Source organism: Nelumbo nucifera, chromosome 1 (genome assembly GCF_055504915.1).
Source record: "Nelumbo nucifera cultivar China Antique chromosome 1, China Antique-T2T, whole genome shotgun sequence".
NCBI lineage: Eukaryota > Viridiplantae > Streptophyta > Magnoliopsida > Proteales > Nelumbonaceae > Nelumbo > Nelumbo nucifera.
The window spans coordinates 199,118,128-199,136,436 of record NC_142649.1 but is presented as its reverse complement, the minus strand read 5'-3'; the positions used below and the strand labels follow the sequence as shown (position 1 = coordinate 199,136,436).

Here is an 18,309-nt window from a genome sequence, read left to right as displayed (position 1 = left end):
TTCATCAAGTTTAGAGCCTCAGCCGTTCAACATAAAGACAAAGGTTAATTAATCAAACGATAACAACAAGCTAGGTTTGGGGCACCCCACTAAATGAGCCTTGCCTGTGAACCTACACATGGCTTTCAAACACTTTTTGAGGTTCATTACCTGTAATGGGATTTTTTTTCTTATAACTTGATTTGATATACAAATTCATAGATTTAGACACACATGGCTTGTTCATCCATTGAATGTTAGTAGGTCAGAATATTCAAAGTAAAACCTAATACATAATAATACATAGAAATGGACATTATATCGTATAGGGCACGGATGATGTTTAAATGGCATTATTGGTTTAAGGGTCTTTGCTTACATAGAAATGGACATTATATCGTATAGGGCACGAATGATGTTTAAATGGCATTATTGGTTTAAGGGTCTTTGCTTGTTCTAATGGTAAAATCTCAGCACATGAAAATGTGGACTTGTTTTTGAGAGCATCCACTTCCAAGAGTGGTATTTCATCCCTTTTGGTTTGAAAGAGGAAAACTTGTGGATGATCACACTGTTAATGGTATTTTAGGGAATGGGGAAGAAGTGAAATAGAAGATTCTCTGGAGGTGCTTTGAAGTGACTTGTTCATATATGCATAGAATGTTTCAGCAGTTAATGCTTACATCTTCATATTGTAGGGTGGATTGGGAGCAAAGATTGGGATTGAATTGCTGGAGCATGAAAATCGGAAAACTTCAAAATTTGGAAGCATGACTGGAGTTGTTAAATTAATTAAAATGTACATATGCATGTAAGTAGGTGCTTATGTATTTTTAATAATTATAGTTATGTAAGTTTTAAGTTTTAGTTGTGTCCATGAATAAAAAAAGTATATATGTAGTTTTAAGTTTTAGTTGTGTCCATGAACCATCTTTAGTGTGCTCTAGATAGAGAGAAAGAGTAGATAAGAGAACAACAGCAAATGGGGAAGGGAAAGGAGCTGCCAGTTGGTGAGACAAATTAGTCTCTCAATCAGTCATGCTTCTATTTATATTAACTTGTTACATTACAGTAAGGTTACATCGATACCCTTGTTTAGTAGTAAAGTTTAATTTACTAACGGCTCCATTTTAAGTAATAAGGATAAATGGACTCTTATTACCTCTACCTAAAAGATGTCTCAGGTGTATATTGAGAATTACTGCATAAAGAAATTCATAAAAAAAACAAAAATATTGTCAACAAGTTAAATGGAAGTTTAGTGGTAATTTGCAACCTAGATTCTCTCAACAAGTTACCCATAATAAGATGTAATAGCCCAGTGGGATGGCATAAAGCTTGACAGTTGTGGACAAAAGGTTTCAACTTTCAACTAGAGAGGAAACAATAGGGATGGATAAGAAATCCAGAGTTGTGAGAAGAATTACAGTTTGGTACATATATATACAAAAGTTTTTTACCCTCCTGTTTGAGAGGTGTTCTCAGTGGGGCTGGTCCTTGTAAGAAATTTAGGAGGGTGTACAAATGAAGGGTGTTGAAGAGAGCAATTGACTGGATGAACTATACAAAGAGGAGATTATTTCCCTTGTAGAACTTTAACTATCAAGGTTGACAAGGATAATTTAGTTTTAGGAAGTATGTTAAAGGATGGGGAAAATTATGGTAATAAACAAGACATTACCATGCAATCTTTGGCTCCTGTTACAGAAGCTTTTTTCTTTTCTTTTGTTTCTCTTCTTTTTTTGAGAATCCTGTTACAAAAGATTTGGAGGATAGTTCTTGGAGGCTGTTAATAGGGGGTTGCACTCTGGGTCAAAATATGGAACATGGCTGACTGATGAGTGCACAGGTGCATTGGGTACAAAATGCATGGAAGAGATATAGGATAAGGTGATGGAGGTGTTGGGGGCGAAGGTTGCAGATGATATAGTTGAATTGGAACAAGTGTTTAAACTAGACAGGAAATTCGATCTTGATAGAGTGGTTGATAAGGAAATAGAGATGGGGAAGAAATTAGGGCCACTTTTCTTGGTTGGTGAGGAACATGCCAGAAATGTGTATATGGAATTAGAATATAAGGAGAAAAGCGAAAAGCCTTAAATTGGATTTACAGAGTCCAACATACAACCCAATTGGTACTTGGTAGATAAGGAAGTATTGAAGGAAGAATGAGTGGGATTTATATAGGTTATTAGGAGGTGTGCTTTTGAAGGCATTTTGATGGAGATTTTAGTCACACAGAGAAAATGATTGTAGATTGGGGATTTATTTTGTATTGGCAAAGGGTTAAGGGTGAGTTTTGATTTCTGGGATAATTTAGCATTGTTAGGTGTTGGTTTTTATGGAGGATGTTGTAAATTGGTAAGGTATTTGTTACTAGGTGATTATTATTATTATTATTTGGTAATTAGTGATAATCGATGTTTTTAACCTGTTGTTGACCTGGTTGGTCAAGACCAGTGACCTGGTCATGATTCTGGTTCTGGTCAACCTTGAATCCTCAATCTTATAAACTGTTGACTTGGTCAATGACTCATCAACCTAGATGGTTGAAACATTGACCTGTTCAACCTGTTGACCAGGTTTCCAGTTTTTTATTATTTTATTATTTTGATTTTTTTATTGCTATGATTTCACACGCCGACCCATTCACCCAGACAATTGAACTGGAGGCCCATCCACCTGAGGTAAAAGCAGTTCGGCCTCTTGGCAGGGTTTTAAGACTTTAGTCTGAGGCTATTTGGGAAAAAAACATTAGGCTGAGGTTGAAAGTAAGGCAATGCTGGTCATAATGAGATAAGTTAGTTGCTAAGTTGTTGGGGTGGGGATTTATATTATTTGGCTTATTTACCATATAAATTATATATTCGGGGGGGGGGGGTCAAAAGTTTGAAATGAGGGGATTGTGCGTGGTGGGCAAGTCCTTTGTAAGAAAGTCATGCACCTTCTTTATATTACTCTTTTGGGTTAAAGCTTTCTTTGTTTTGATGGCAACACAAGAGAACTTGCTTGCTATTGTGCTTCACAATCCTGTCATCGGTGGGTATATGATACAATCTGCTGATTCTAATTTCCAGAAGTGTGGTTGGTATGTGGTCCTGTTCTATCATATTTGAGCAGTGTCACTGATGTGATTGGATGGTTCTGGTAACCACATGCATGCTTTTGCCTTAGTCAATTATTTTAAGATGTTTGACTTTTTGTGCTAATTATTTGTTGATTGGTAGCATCCAGTGTCATCTATTTTCTAATATTTTGATTCGTCCTTGCAGATGTTGGCTGTGGGTGCTCCGTAAGCTCTGCTACCGATTCTCTTTACCATGGTCCAGATGCTGGAAGCACTATTCCAGATTCAGAGGAACGTAACTGTGGTTCACCCACTGTCATTAGTTCTACTGAGGTTCCTCAAAATGAGAAGGAAAAAGGGAAAGGAGGCAATGGGTCCTTAGACCAGAATTCCCCTGTTTCTGATCATATGGATGGGCAGGGGAACAAAGTTGAACCTTGTACTGATGATATTAAGGGAAACAGTGCCACTGAAGACGATAGGAGCTTCACTTTTGAAGTGAGTGCACAGGAGGTTGATTTGTCTGACAGGGAGACTGATCGTGGATGGAGACCATTTCCCAGTGTTCAGCACTATGAATTTCATCAGGTAATTCATACTTTCATTTTGTCCCCCCCCCCCCCCCCCCCCCCCCCCCCCCCCAAAAAAAAAAAAAAACAATTTAACCAATCCTTTCTTCTGACTCTTGCCAAAGACTGTAGAGGGTTCTCCTTCAACGTCTAGCTTAGGCCCAATTGATCCCAAGTTGCAAGGCACTAATCGTGGAAGTCATCGAGCATCTGATGGGGAGACTCCACGTGCCAGTTCTAAGGGTACATCTGACCATAAAAGGAGGAGAGCGTCTGGTAAGGGAACCGACAAAGAAGCTTCCAAGGAAGGGAAATCTCTAAAAGATCCTTTGAGGCAGGCAAAAGACAGAGGGGGCAGTTCATGTAGTGTATCTCCTACCTCATGTGGGACAGTAGGCCAAGTTGTGCAAGGTGAAGAAATGAGGTCCAGTGGATATATTGAAGGAAGTGTTACAAAACCTTGTGGTGTTCTAACTGCTCAGCCATCTACTCTGCCAGATTTGAATACTTCAGCTTCCTCATCCTCATTTCAACAACCTTTTACGGATTTACAACAAGTGCAATTGCGGGCTCAGATATTTGTTTATGGATCTTTGATGTGAGTCTCTTATGATAGCATGTTTGAATGAACTTTGACACACACACACACATCCTGAGGGAGTTCTAATTGAATTTTTTGGTTTTGGAATTTTCTTGGTTGTATATCTGTTGGCACATATAGGGGGCATTGTAAGTCCACTCATGGAGATCTAATGTTGAATAGAGACTATTGGATGCTCTTAAGCATTAAATCTGGACTTATTTTTTGATTAAAAAACTAATTGATTTGATATCTATCCAAAATCTTGGTTTCTTCCTCCTGCATATGTTTATTTCATATGTCCATCTGATATTCATGGACTACACTAGCTATGTGACTTTAGATTTAGATTTCTCTATAAGATGTTTCTTTCTATTTGATAATTCCTTTTTAAGGGTATTGTTCTATTTTATTTTTTGCAGACAAGGAACGGCTCCTGATGAGGCATGTATGGTCGCAGCCTTTGGAGAATCTGGTTAAGACTTACCCACTACATTTCGTAATTTTCTGTTTGAGTTTCATTTATTTCTCTACCGAATGTGTATCTGACCAATTGTAATGGTATTGAACACCAAAGACGGTGGAAGAAGCTTGTGGGATAATGTGTGGCGTGCCTCTCTTCAAAGGCTTCACAACCAGAAACACATGCATGGTAACTCTGAGACCCCTCTGCAATCACATCCAGGTACAATTCTCTTGCTTGAAACCTGTTTTAGGTCTCAGTGTGGTTATCTTGGGTCTTTAATGTCATTTAAGAACTGACTTTGCAGGTTCTAGGTTTCCAGAAGAAACAAGTAGGCAAAGTTCTATTCAGAATAAGGTTATTCGCACTCCTACTAGTCGAGCTGGGGGCAAAGGTGCCCCTTCAGCCACCATAAATCCTGTGATTCCCCCATCTCCCCTATGGAGTATTTCAACCCCTTCCCGTGATGGAATGCAGCCCGGCAGCATGCCAGGGAGCTCACTTTTAGATGCTAATCAGGCGCTTTCTCCATTGCATCATTATCAGTCACCTTATGTAAGGCATTATGTGGGAAACAGCAGCCCTTGGCTATCTCAGGCTCCTGCTGCTACGCCCTGGGTTGTTTCACCTGCAGCTTCCGTGCTTGATGCCAATGCTCTTTACTCTGCCTTTCCCATTACAGAAACAGGGCATGTAACTACTGTTCGAGAAATTTCCGTAACACATCCCTCCACTATGCAGCATACTCCTCCCAGTTCTTTGGTTCATTCTGGGGGTTCCACAAGTGTTCCTGCAGGGCCTCCACCTTTGCCAGAGGTGAAAAGAGCAATAGTATCACCTAGCAAGACTGCTTCTGCTGATCCAAAGCCTAGGAAGAGAAAAAGGAGTATGGCTTCTGAGGAGTCTGGCCACATGTCTTTGGTTGCTCAACCTCAAACAGAATCTGTTTCTGCTGTTGTTGTTACTAATCATCTCCCTACTTCTGTTGCTATCACACCATCTGCAGCTAAAACTTCTACCAATTCTATGTTAACTAATTCACCCATATCTGCAACACATTTCCAGATAATAGGGGGTCAGGACATGGAGCAGAGGGTAATCTTTTCAGAAGAGACATGCAGTAAAGTTGAACAAGCTAAGCAACATGCAGAAGATGCTGCTGCTCTTGCTGCCACTGCAGTTGGTCACAGCCAAAGTATATGGAGCCAGTTAGCTGTCCAGAAAATTTCTGGTTTGGTTTCAGATGTTGAAGCTAAACTGGCTTCTGCAGCTGTTGCAGTAGCTGCTGCTGCTTCTGTCGCAAGGGCGGCGGCAGCAGCTGCTAAGGTTGCATCAGATGCTGCATTGCAAGCTAAACTGATGGCTGATGAGGCTCTACGTTCAAGTCGAACTAGGCATCCTACTCAAACTATTGACACTTCTCTCTCTGATGGTGTGAAAAATATGGGAACAGTAACACCTGCATCAATTTTGATGGGTAAGGATAAGACCAACAGTTCAAGTTCAGTTATTGTTGCCGCAAAGGAGGCTGCTAGGAGAAGAGTTGAGGCTGCTTCTGCTGCCACAAAACGGGCAGAGAATCTGGATGCAGTAGTAAAAGCTGCAGAGCTGGCAGCTGAAGCTGTATCACAGGCAGGAACTATTATAGCAATGGGTGAACCTTTACCTCTAACACTGGGTGATTTAGTAGAGGCTGGTCCAAATGGTTATTGGAAAGTACAAGTCTCTTCAGAGCATATTGTCAAGTCAAGCAATTTAAATGAGGGGGGACATTCTAATGTAAATGGTATTGGTGAAGGTATTGAAAATTCTTCTGCTCGTTTGAATGAGCAATCGTTGAATAAACAAGAAACTCAACAAGCTACTACAAGCCAGGAAAAGTCATCTTCAAAAGAGTTGGCCAGGCTTCCAGTGGAGAACAACGTGGGATTGGTGAATGGGGTGCAGAGCAGTGAAAAGGGATTGGGGAAGCAAAAAGGTCGTAAAACATCCAACTTGGGTAAGACTATAGGGGTTGTCCCAGAATCTGAGATTGGATCAAGAACTGATTCTGTCCCTGCCCAGAATGAGGAACATGAAGGAACTCAGTTAGCAGGATCTTCAAAAGAGAATAGCATTAAAGAAGGTTCAGTTGTAGAGGTCTGTGAACTGAACATGATAATTATTTTGTCACATATGTGCTATTGTGGAGAGCGATGACATCTTACATTTTTGTCATGTTATTTCTACTTTGTATGCTTTTCAGTTTGTTTTTACTTCGGTGGTTATTTTTACTTTTGTGAAGTTTTGATTGTTTCTGAGGGAATCTGTGTATATTGTGTACTCTTCTTTAGGTCCATACATTCTTATGTGCTTGAACTACTTCTTTTAGGTTCTTGCTGACAAGGAGGGTTTTAGGAGAGTGTGGTTTTCAGCCAAGGTGCTGAGTTTAAAGGATGGAAAAGCTTACGTCTCTTACACTGAAGTTTTGCCAGATGAAGGTAATTTTTGGAGGCAGTTGTCAAGAAAAAAAAGAAAAACTTCTATGCTCATTTGAACATATATCTGTATATTTATGAAGTGGTTTCTTATCCTTTCCTGTCCTTCCTTCCAAATTTCACATTTTCTATTTTGAATGAAACATTGATCCTTAAAAATTGAGAAGCTTTCTGGAAATTTTTGAATGGCTTAAAAATTTCAAGCTTGAGGGAAACATTTGGGGTGTGAAATAATTTTTTTTTTTGTAAAATTCAAAATTAATGTAAAATGGACAAGACAAATTTTTAAATACCAAAATGCTATATGAATATGGCAGGTTTAAGGTGTAGGGATGCAAATGGATTGGATTAAATTAGATATACCTAAATCTTAAATTAGTTCACTATATTGAGATTTGAATCACATCCTATCTATCAAATTTTGACTGGACTTGGATTGGATTTGGATATTTTTTTTTGATAAATGAGGGTAGTTTTATTAATTCAAAAAATAGTAGTACATTCAGCCTAGGAAGAGGCACGAGGTGTTACCTCCCCCTAGGACTGAGTCATAAACACTAAACAAACACAAGCCTGAAACACAATTACAAAGTGGCCCAAAACAGATCTCCCCTTGACACCCCTTGCTTGGCCAAAGAATCAGCCATTGCATTTGCTGATCTGCTGACCCACTGAAACCTGACTGACATATTCCTTGTCAGCCATTTAACTTTCTTTAACAGATCCCTGTAGCCCCAACAAGCTGTCTCTGGATTTGTCAACCAGCCCACTACTACCTTGGAATCCCCTTCTACTATCAAATTATTCACTCCAAGTTGACTGGCCATCTGTATACCTTGTACCGCTGCTAGTATCTCTGCCCTTACAGAATCACCAATACCCACTAGTCCTGAAAATAAAGACAACATGTTGCTATCTTTGTCTCTCAGAATCCCTCCTATTCCAGATGGCCCTGGGTTACCTTGGCAGCTACCATCAAAATTCAGTTTTACCACTCCATCCAGTGGGGATTCCCATTCAGCTTGTGATTTATTCTTTGTGGAGACTGTAGAAGCCACTGCTGCCCAGTTTCTCCTTAAGTCATCAAAGGAGTAATCTGCCAACAAGTGTGAAGATTTTAGCCACGAGACTGTCCTTGTCATTATGCATTCCTTAATTTCAGTAAGACTTCTTTCCTTTTCTTGAAATATTCTAGCATTTCTCTCCTCCCAAAAAGTGCACAAGGTAGCGGTTCTGATACATTTCCACATTAGCTTCCCTCTTTTTGTCAATCTCCCAAAGGCAGCCGGAACGAACAACAGCTTTACTTAGGAGGGCAAGTTCCACCTGCACCCAAATAGTGCAACAACCCAGTTCCAAATATTGGCAGCAAAAGAGCACGATATCAGTAAATGGTTACAGTCCTCACCCTTCACTTTACACAAGAAGCACCAGTTTGGGGACAAAAACAAGTAAGGCTTCTTCTTTTGCAAGTTTTCCACCATATTGATCTTACCCAAGTAGGCTATCCAACAGAACACTGCTATTTTAGGAGGAATTGGCCTTGACCAGACCTCTTTAACAGGGAACACATGAGAGGAGGGATTGGAGCAGAGGGCTTTAAAGAAAGAAGCACAAGTGAAGGAGCCAATCGAGGTTAGAGACCAAAACCTTTTGTCCAAGTTGGGGGGGTCCAGGCACACTGAGTCTAGAAGCAACAAGAGCTCTGAAACACAAAGAAGTTCTTCATCCCTTAACCCTCTTCGAAACCCAAAATTCCAGTTTAAATCCAAAGGGCGAACCAGTGGGGGAAGAAACCATGAAATTGGTTTCTTTTTAAAGAGGGAGATGGAATAGAGAGAAGGAAAACAGACTTTTAGGGGTTGAGTGCTCACCCAAATATCTTCCCAAAAAAGAATGGAGTTTCCAGAACAAACATCATACCTTAAAATCTGAGGAACTTTGGGAGAATGCCATAAATAGCCTTCCAAGGTGTTGTGAGCGAAGCCCTTTCGGATTTGATTTGGATATTGAATATCATTAATAACTTAATAGTGTATATCATTAATAAAATTATATAAAAATAACTTGATAGTGTATATCATTAATAAAACGACTTGATCGTAATTTCTGAGACTTAAACAAATGATTCTTTAGTAAACATAGAGCATTCAAACCAACTTTGCTAATAAATTCTTTTCTCCCAAACTCCCCACATCACTGCATGCAAAACAGTTTTCCAGTAAAGTTTACCTCTTTTGCTTAAGCCTCTTCCTTGCCACTGTTTTATGAAGTCCAGAATATGCTCTGGAACAACTGAACTGTAGCCAGCCAAACTTAGGAAGTAGTGCCAGATGTTTTGTCTTACCTGACAGTGAAGAAGTGATCAACTGATTCACCTTCACTAAGGCACAGAATGCAGGTGTGGGGAGAGATGAAAAGTATGAAACTCTTCTTCTGAAGGAGGTCAGAAATGTTTATTCTTTGTAAACAGGCTTCACAGACAAAGAAGCAAACTCTTGGGTGGAGAGTCCAAACTCTAGTGTCAGGGGAGTAGGGGAAGATGTGAAAGGCTTCACAGACAAAGAAGCAAACTCTTGGGTGGAGAGTCCAAACTCTAGTGTCAGGGGAGTAGGGGAAGATGTGAACTTCTTTAAGGGTTTGGAGAAAAAAGGTCGTTTATCTCTAGGTCCCTTAAGGGTCTTCTAAGGCTTAAATTCAAACTGTTCTCAGAAGGGAGATCAGGTAGGCAGGAAGAAACAATTGCTTCTTGGTCTAGGGAAGGAGTCAGCTAGAGTAGAATTACCCCATCAAAGGTTCTTCTAAAATTTAATTATGATCCCAGTGCCCACTTTGTACCTAATAAAAGAAAGAAGTTGTTGTGGGTAGAGACAATACCTTTCCAAGGATTTGTTGACTTTATCCAGTTCAAATGGAGGTTACTATTCCAACCATTTGTGCTTGAACCATATTTGCTAGCAATGGCAGTTGCCTAGGGAGCATTGAATTCAATGGGAATATCCAAAGCCATTTACCCAAGAGAGAGATATTCTTATCTTTTATATGTCCAATTCCTAGTCCACCTACCTCAGGCTTGCACACTTGTTCCCAGCTTACTAAGTGGTTTCTTTTCTCCCGTCCACCTTCCCAAAGAAAGTTTCTTTTCAATCAGATTTCTGACTTTGGTTGGTACCTGGAAGACCGAAAAAAAAAAAAATTGGCAAATTTGCTAAGGGATGCCTTTAGAAGAGTGAGTCTATCTCCTTTAGGAAGGTAGTGTCTTTTCCAAGTTGCTAACTTCTTGTCGCATTTCTCCACCACCAGCCCGTAAAGGCTCAAGGTTTTTGGATTGCTGATAAAAAAATGCTTAAGCTTTTTGGATTCCCATCGAGAGGCATCCCTAGATAGGAAATAGGAAGTCTCCACTTTGCACTCGAAAATAGTTTTAAAGTTTCCTAGAAGATCCTTGTCAACTGAATTTATGGATACAATACTACTTTTGAAGAAGTTGAACCTCAATCCAGTTATCAATTCAAAGCGGTTGAACCTCAATCCAGTTATCAATTTAAAGCTTTTGAATTTTTTGAGAAAATTCAAAAGTAGTATTGTATCCATAAAATGCTTAAGCTTTTTGGATTCCCATCGAGAGGCATCCCTAGATAGGAAATAGTATGTCTCCACTTTGCACTCCAAAATAGTTTAAAGTTTTTAAGAAGATCCTTGTCAACTGAATTTATGGATACAATACTACTTTTGAAGAAGTTGAACCTCAATCCAGTTACCAATTCAAAGCGGTTGATTACCCTTTTTGTATTTAAGATTCTTTCCAGCGAGGCTTCCAGGAACAAGATGATGTCATCAACAAATTGTAAGTGGGAAATATGCATAATATCTCTTCCCACTTTAAAACCTTTCACTAGACTTAGGAGCTTGGCTAATGATATCCATCACCAAAGTGGAGAGAAAGGGGGAGAGAGGGCATCCCTGTCTAAGCCCTCGACTAGCATTGAAATAGCCTTTGGGTTCCCCATTTAACAACACTGAGAACCAAGAAGAACCAATGCAGCCTTTGATCCACTGAACCCATCTACCATCAAAGCCTCTCACCTTCAAGCAAGAAGAACTCATCCTCCCTCAACTCAACAATTTTCTCAGGTATGATGTGTGTACTGTTAATTCGATTCTCTTTTGGGAAGATATTTGGGTTGAAGAGTCTCCTTTGAAGGACCTCTTTCCGTCTTTATACACTATCTCCCAGTACAAGAAAGAGCCTGTTTCTTCTTTTTACTCCCCTTTGGATTCTCCATTGACTCCAGTCTGGGACATTGGGTTCCGACGAGGTCTAAGGGATGAAGAGATTGTCAGTCTTACTTGCCTTTTGAGTACCCTTGAAAAAGTTTGTTTGGACCCCACAGAATTAATAAAAGGTTTTGGATTCTTGTGCACTAGGGTAGTTTTTCTTGTGCCTCCTTCTTCAAGGCCCTTTCTTGTCCAGTGTATGCTCCTCCTTTCCCTTTTAAGGAGGTTTGGTGCAAACCTGTTCCTCCTAAGGTCCTGGCTTTTAGTTGGGAAGTGTTTTATGGGAAAGTAAACACCTTGGATAATCTACAAAGGAGAAGACCCTATCTCTGCATTTCACCCAATTGGTGTACCCTTTGCAGATCCCATGGTGAGGACTGCAACCATAATTTCCTGTACTGTTACAGCAGATTTGTGGGATTAGCTCTCCTTGATTTTTGGATGCAGGTGGAATAGGCGAGCAGATGTTAGCTTACTTTTTGACCCTTCTACCTTTGCTTCGTGCCATCGAAGAGGAAGAATCATATGGAGGGTTGCAAGAGCAGCACTGCTTTGGACAGTGTGGGAAGAAAGGAATGCCAGAATATTCCAAGAGAAGATGCCAAGCCAACAAGATTTAAAGGACTATATCCTGTATGGGGCTATAGTGTGGGTGGGTAAAATCTTTGGAGTTATTTCAGCAGTTTTCTTTTAATGACCTGTGGAGGCATTGGGCAGAAGTGGCAACAGTTCCTCATTGAAGACAAGGATGCACATGAGCTGGGTACCCCCACCTGAAGGCTTCCTGAAATTAAATTTTGATGGGAGTAGCCTGGTCAACCCAGGCCCTTCTGGGATGGGAGGGGTTATAAGGAATGGAAGTGGTTCTGTGTCTCTTCTTTTTTTTAGGTCCTTTAGGTGAGGGGGACTCCACGAGGGCAGAACTATTTGCTGCACTACAAGGGGTACAGTTTTCTGTACGGATAGGAGTGGAGTAGCTACTAATAGAAGGTGATTCTAAGGTGGTCATGCCGTGGTTACAGAATCCAGAGACTGTAGTTTGGTGCTTCAGAAATTAACTTAAAAGATTCAAATGCTTGACGAGAAACTTGTATGTTAGGATACAATGGGTAGGGAGATCTGCTAATGCTATGGCTGACTGTTTAGCCAAACAAGGGGCAACGAGGGAACATTTGTATTGGGCTCAGCTGTAATTTTTTTTTGTGTTTGAAGGGTCTGAGAGGTTGCAGCTCGTGCCTCTCCAAGTGTCTTCTATAAAAGTTGCTTCTAATTTCTTTCTCTAATAAATTCTTCATTTATCAAAAAAAAAAAATTGACATATTAGAGTGGCCACTTTGTTTAAAAAAATGCCCAAGGTTAGGTCTTTTTTATAGTCTACCTCTCCCAAGACCCCAGCTACCTGTCACAGGCAACAGTGGTTAATGGCCTTTATCTGTTAAAGCTTTGTCATTATTGATTATGAGAATTCATGTCATATATATCTTTGGAAGCCCTGTAAATGGGAAAGCTTCATAGGGAATTACGAATTTGCTTTTCCCAATGTTCTTTTCTTTATATTTGATCAATAGTCAAGACACACATAGGTATGCATGTATATACTTGTTATTTTGTGTGTGTGTGTGCGCGCGCGCATATATCCTTGTTATTCTGTATGATTTCTTAAAGTTTCTTTGTTTTTTACCCGAAAGAAATTTCTTTGTATATGCCGAGAACCTCTGCATATGAAGTAGCCATAAGAAAGTATGAATGAGCAATTCACCTATATAAATTTACAAAGAAAATTTTGATGAAAAATTATTGGTTCAAAAAGAATTGAGTTCCACTCTACTGGACTTCCTGTAAGAACCTTTTATCTTTGACTCTCTTCTGTCTAGAGCGTCAGTGAGTATACATCTGCCTAATTTACAATTCAATCACCTGCTTGCTTCTGTACTTGTCTTTAAGAATCTATTTTTGCTTCTTTTTGTGCTCTCCCTGCAAAAGCAAGGGGTGAGGAATGCCGTTGCCATATGATATTTATTTTCCTTCCAAACCAACTTCCTCTCTGACATAGAATAGAACAAGTCCAACATGAATACATCATTGAAGCTATGCTGAATGTCTTAAGTGATGTAGAATTTGCAATGCAGTAAGAGGTGATTTCTCATATTTGCAGGCTTTGGGCAGCTAAAAGAGTGGGTACCACTTAAAGGTGAAGTTGATAAAGAACCAAGGCTACGGGTTCCTCATCCTACAACTGCAATGAAATTTGAAAAAACAAGAAAACGACGTAGAGCTGCCATTGGGGACTATTCTTGGTCTGTTGGAGATAGGGTAGATGCATGGAAACTTGATGGGTAAGCATTTATATAACTTTCTTTGATTTTCATTCTTTATGAGTTATTTAGAGTGGTTTCCTCCTCCCCTCAGTCCTATGTTTGTAAATGTAGGATTTGGACAGTAACGACAGTTATGTACGCTTGTTATGTCATAATATTCTGTTATTAAAGATTTATCAAAAAATATTCTGTTATTAGAGTGGGTCAAGGACTGAAGGGTATGCATGCCTGAGTAATTTGTTAAATATTTAATGAATTAATATTAATTGCTAAACTTTTACAGTTTGGTTGTTGGTTTTAAGTACAGATTCCTATGTGACCTCCATTGGTGGTCTTAATTATGTAAAAAATCTTTGCTTTTGTTCATGTGTATGCTTTAGTTTGTTACACATCTAACATTATACAACCTTGGCAAGAAGAAATGCAGTTCTGGAGGTGTAAATATGATATTGTGATGTAATCATATATAATTAGAAGTCCATCATGATTATATTGTACTTTTTGTCAGGCTGATTATGCAGTTCAAGAAACTGTATTGTTTTCTTTTGTTTTTTTGATAGATAATTGGAAAGTGTTGTTTTCTTTTGTTGGTTAGATGCCATCGAAGGAAGTACTACTTTCATGTGTACCACCTTGAGTGGGGTAGTAGAATAAACAGTCAATTGTATTAGTTGACCAAGCTATGTTTCCTCTAATGCTTTGGGTTTTATACATATTGTTATGTCTAGAGATGCTTTACCTTTAAAAAAAGAGAAAAGAGGACTCCCAAAATTCTTTTTTCTGTGAGGAAGGGCCATCTTACAAGGTAGCTTTGTCAGTGGTGTTGTTTTGGCTTCAAGTTGAATGGGGATACTATGTTTAAACATTCATCTCTTGGTAATTTCTGAAGTTGGCATTTGTTATCACGTCTCTTTCATGATTATGAGGCATCATTTTATTTTGGATAAGGTATATAGTGTTGACTCTAGGAAGAGATTCCCTCAAAATTTATTCACAAATTAGGATGCCTCTTTTCATGATATTTACAAAATGAATCAAATGACAAAATCATTCTCTTCAGTGATCTGCTTCCAATGAGATTCAATTTGACTTTATGATAGGCTCCTAGGTTTGTTAAATATTCCCGGCCATCGAATTATTAAGCTCTTCACTCTACTGGCCACTACCTCTATATTTTGGGCTTTGCGCTAAAAAATCCTCGTGTTTCATTCTAGTCATACAACCCAGCATAATGCCTGAGGTACCAAAGCCGGAATGCTTCCTGGGTTGTGGGCCAAATGGTTATGACCACGATTCACATATTTAATATATTGAAAACTTTTTTGTAAAACATGACACATTTTATGCATTGGCGGGATGGTTAATTCATTGTTTTTAACCTCAATTATCCAGGGTTCAAGTCTTGCCATTTACATATTATGTGAATATACACATTTAATAAAATATGTATTAGATACACAAATTCAAGCACACATAACAAGATGGATTAATGGTAATAAGCTAACTTAGCTAAATGATAGGTTGCGAGTTTGAATCTTTAGGCTTGCATTCTAAGTTTCAGAGCATTTACCTACCTGGGCGGGTTGTTAAATCTGGCTGGTTTTCAACGGTTCCCAGTTTCTCAGAAATTTAAAACCTGGGGTTCTAAAAAACCAGAATGGTCTCCGGTTCCCAGGTCTAATGGCCGGTCCGGTCTGGGTCTTAAAACATTACTTGGGTGTCCACAAAGCCAACAAGCTTGCCAACTCCTCTCTAATGGTATCAAATAAGGGGAAATATGGCCCAAATCCCATATGTAAAGCTACAATGGATCAGCAGGCGTTGGCTTGATTCCTTTTCTTGATACAATGACTGCATCAACTATCCATCACCATACCCTTTGCAATCAGCTGATCTATTGTAGGCAATTAGGTATCTTATTAAGCCTGACTGTCCAGAAGAAGAAAACCACCTTCAATGGGGCATTGCATTTCCATACCTATTTCCAAGCAGCTTCCTCCCAGGGTCTTCCAACTTCTCATAAAATGATTTTACCTTGATTCATGAGTCATCATGTTAATAAATATGAGGAATCATGTTGCAAAGGTGGTTGATTAATATGATGACTGATTAATTTACCCTGATTCAGTCAAATGGGTGCCTAGGTCTGCTGACTTGTTATCCATCCGAAAGGGCCTGTTAACACGCTAGCTGATTATCTCACTAAATCAGAGGCTGCAAGTGAATGTTTGATTTGGGGTTCACTAGGGCCTGGTGTTGATTTGTAAACTTTTTTTTTCTCTGTATATTGAAGTTATTCAATGGCTTTTGTATTCTTTTCTGCTATCCAGCCTTTTTAGATAGGTTGGCGAATGAATTTCATTATGTTCTTTCTCAAACAAAAGAAATGTTGTGAAGGTGATTGAGCATATTGTAAATGTAAGTGGCTAGTGGTTATTTATTTATTTTTATTTTTTTTTGGGGGGGGGGTGAAGGGAGTTATATATGGTGAATAACAGTTTGGACAAAATGGAGGGATGTATCTGAATGTTGTCTGACTGAAGTACACTAATCAGGCAATCATGCTAAGGAAAATATTATGAGGGAACTGTAAGGCTAGCAATGTTGGATGGAGCAGAATTGATGCAAGAGTATCTATTTGATCATGAATAGTCTCTGTATTTATGTTTTGTGTTTATTGTGTTTTCAAGGGTATTTTTAGTCATTAGCAAATCAGTTTAGAGAAAATCATGAGCTTCTAATTAGTTCATAGGAGTTATGGATATTTTTTCCTAGTTGAATTCTGTGCTAGGATGGAGGTGGCATCTCCTATACGGTGGGAGACTACAAAAATCCAAAAAAGAGAGATACTTGAATGTTTTGAAATTATTTATGCACCAAGAGTCATGAGGGTCTTTAACACAGCTTTTCCAAGGGTTTCTTCTTCTTAAGACTTTATATTTTTAAAAATTCTGAGATTCCTTTCCATTCAAATGTCCAAAAGATGGATGCTGGGATCAAATACCAAGCTACTATGCCCTTTTGACTCAGCCCATTGACATTGTCAGCTGAGAAGGGTTTTTAGCCCTGTGTATGCGGCTCCTGCCAATGTGGGGACTTGGGGGGGGGGGACAAATGAATGTAGCCTTACCCTTGCAGATACACAGAGAGATTGTTTCCAAGAATTGAACTTTGGTCACCCAGGTTGCAATGAATCAACCTAATCCAGTGATTTAAAAGGTGCATATGCGCCTTGCCTAGGTCCCGGGCACAACACTTTCAAAAGGTGAACGTCTGGTTGCCTTGTGCTTCGGCCCAGGAGCGTGCCTTTTGAAAACCTGTGCATTTTTTCTGTTTTTTTATGCTTAGCTTCTGGTTGGGGTTTCTACCCCCAGACCCCCGGCCAATCCCCTGGAGGCAAGCCCAAACAAATCCATATCAGGGTCTTAAATTCTTAATCCCTTAAGATATTTTTAAAAGACATTTTTGTTAATGTTGCTGATTCATTCATCCTAATAAAAGATATTTCTGAAAGGCTCTTAAAGTTATAAGACCTTTTTTTATAGGGATTAAGAATTTAAGACCCTGAAATGCACTTGTTTGGGCTTGCCTCGAGGGGCTTGGTACAGAGGTGGCTCGTAGAATCAGGAGTGCATAATGTTTAACACTACATTAGCTATTTTAAATAATGCAATTGGGAAAAAATAAAGCAATTAAGAATTTACATGCTTGAATATGTTTTATATGTTATTCTTCATTTTATTTTTAAATTTTCATTTTAAATATGTTTTACATGTTATGTTTATCTATTTTAATTTGAGGTAAAAGGTTTTTCTAAACAATATTTTTAAAATTTAAGTTTATATTTTTAATTACTAATGTGTTTACTATTTTGCATTTTTTGGCTTTTTGTTGAAATTTTTGGCTTTTTTTTGAATTTTTTGCATTTTTGAGTCTCGTGCCTCAGGCGCAGAATGGCCCTTGTGCTTTTCAAACAGTGACCTAACCATTGCACCAAGGTCCACCCTCATGAGAAGGGTCTCTGTAAGAGTTTGGGATTTAGGAAACACCCAACTTATGTTGAGAGAATGGATACAAATGAGTCTAAAGTTTGGAGCTGAGTGGGCAGTGTATAAATAGATGATTGGCTGATTTCAGGCACCCATTGCAAAGGATGCAATTTGTATTGGGGGAGCTCCATACCTAGTCTCAGTAATTTACCCTTAGATACACTTTCCAGGGCTGCTGTCCAAGTCAGAAAGGCTACTTTTAATGAAACTCTAGTTGCCCAAATCCTCTTGCAAGGGAATGGGGAGGGTGTGTAATATGATTGGAGGATTTATGAAAGCATTCAACCTTTCACAGAGTGGAACAGTGAAAAAGGATTCATGTAGCTGAATTCATGTGGTTGGGATATTGTATCTTGTTGAGTGGAGTAATATGTTGTGAAGTTGGACAAGATAGAGAGGCTTCCTGTTTAGAGCTTCCATGTTTATTGATTTCCAATAGCTGCTCAGCTTAATTTTCAATTTTGGTGTTAATTAAAACACTGTTTAGATGTTTGCCTGAATTGATAAAGACACCCTAATTCAATAGTTT

General features: G+C 39.0%; 1 protein-coding gene across 6 annotated transcripts in view; it reads left to right on the top strand.

The window, feature by feature from the left end:
- LOC104602374 (protein SWOLLEN 1-like) overlaps nt 1-18,309 on the top strand; it is a 36,545-nt gene that overhangs the window by 11,200 nt on the left and 7,036 nt on the right. For 3 of the 6 annotated variants that reach the window (XM_010266040.3, XM_088895813.1, XM_088895814.1), the window contains exons 4-11: nt 3,252-3,634; nt 3,741-4,026; nt 4,114-4,213; nt 4,618-4,670; nt 4,773-4,880; nt 4,966-6,797; nt 7,030-7,138; nt 13,569-13,749. In XM_010266040.3, the coding sequence (XP_010264342.1) occupies nt 3,252-3,634; nt 3,741-4,026; nt 4,114-4,213; nt 4,618-4,670; nt 4,773-4,880; nt 4,966-6,797; nt 7,030-7,138; nt 13,569-13,749 (3,052 nt within the window). Of the gene's footprint in view, nt 1-3,251; nt 3,635-3,740; nt 4,214-4,617; nt 4,671-4,772; nt 4,881-4,965; nt 6,798-7,029; nt 7,139-13,568; nt 13,750-18,309 lie in introns of all 6 variants that reach the window. The other 3 variants (XM_010266037.3, XM_010266038.3, XM_010266039.3) reach the window with 1 other exon arrangement.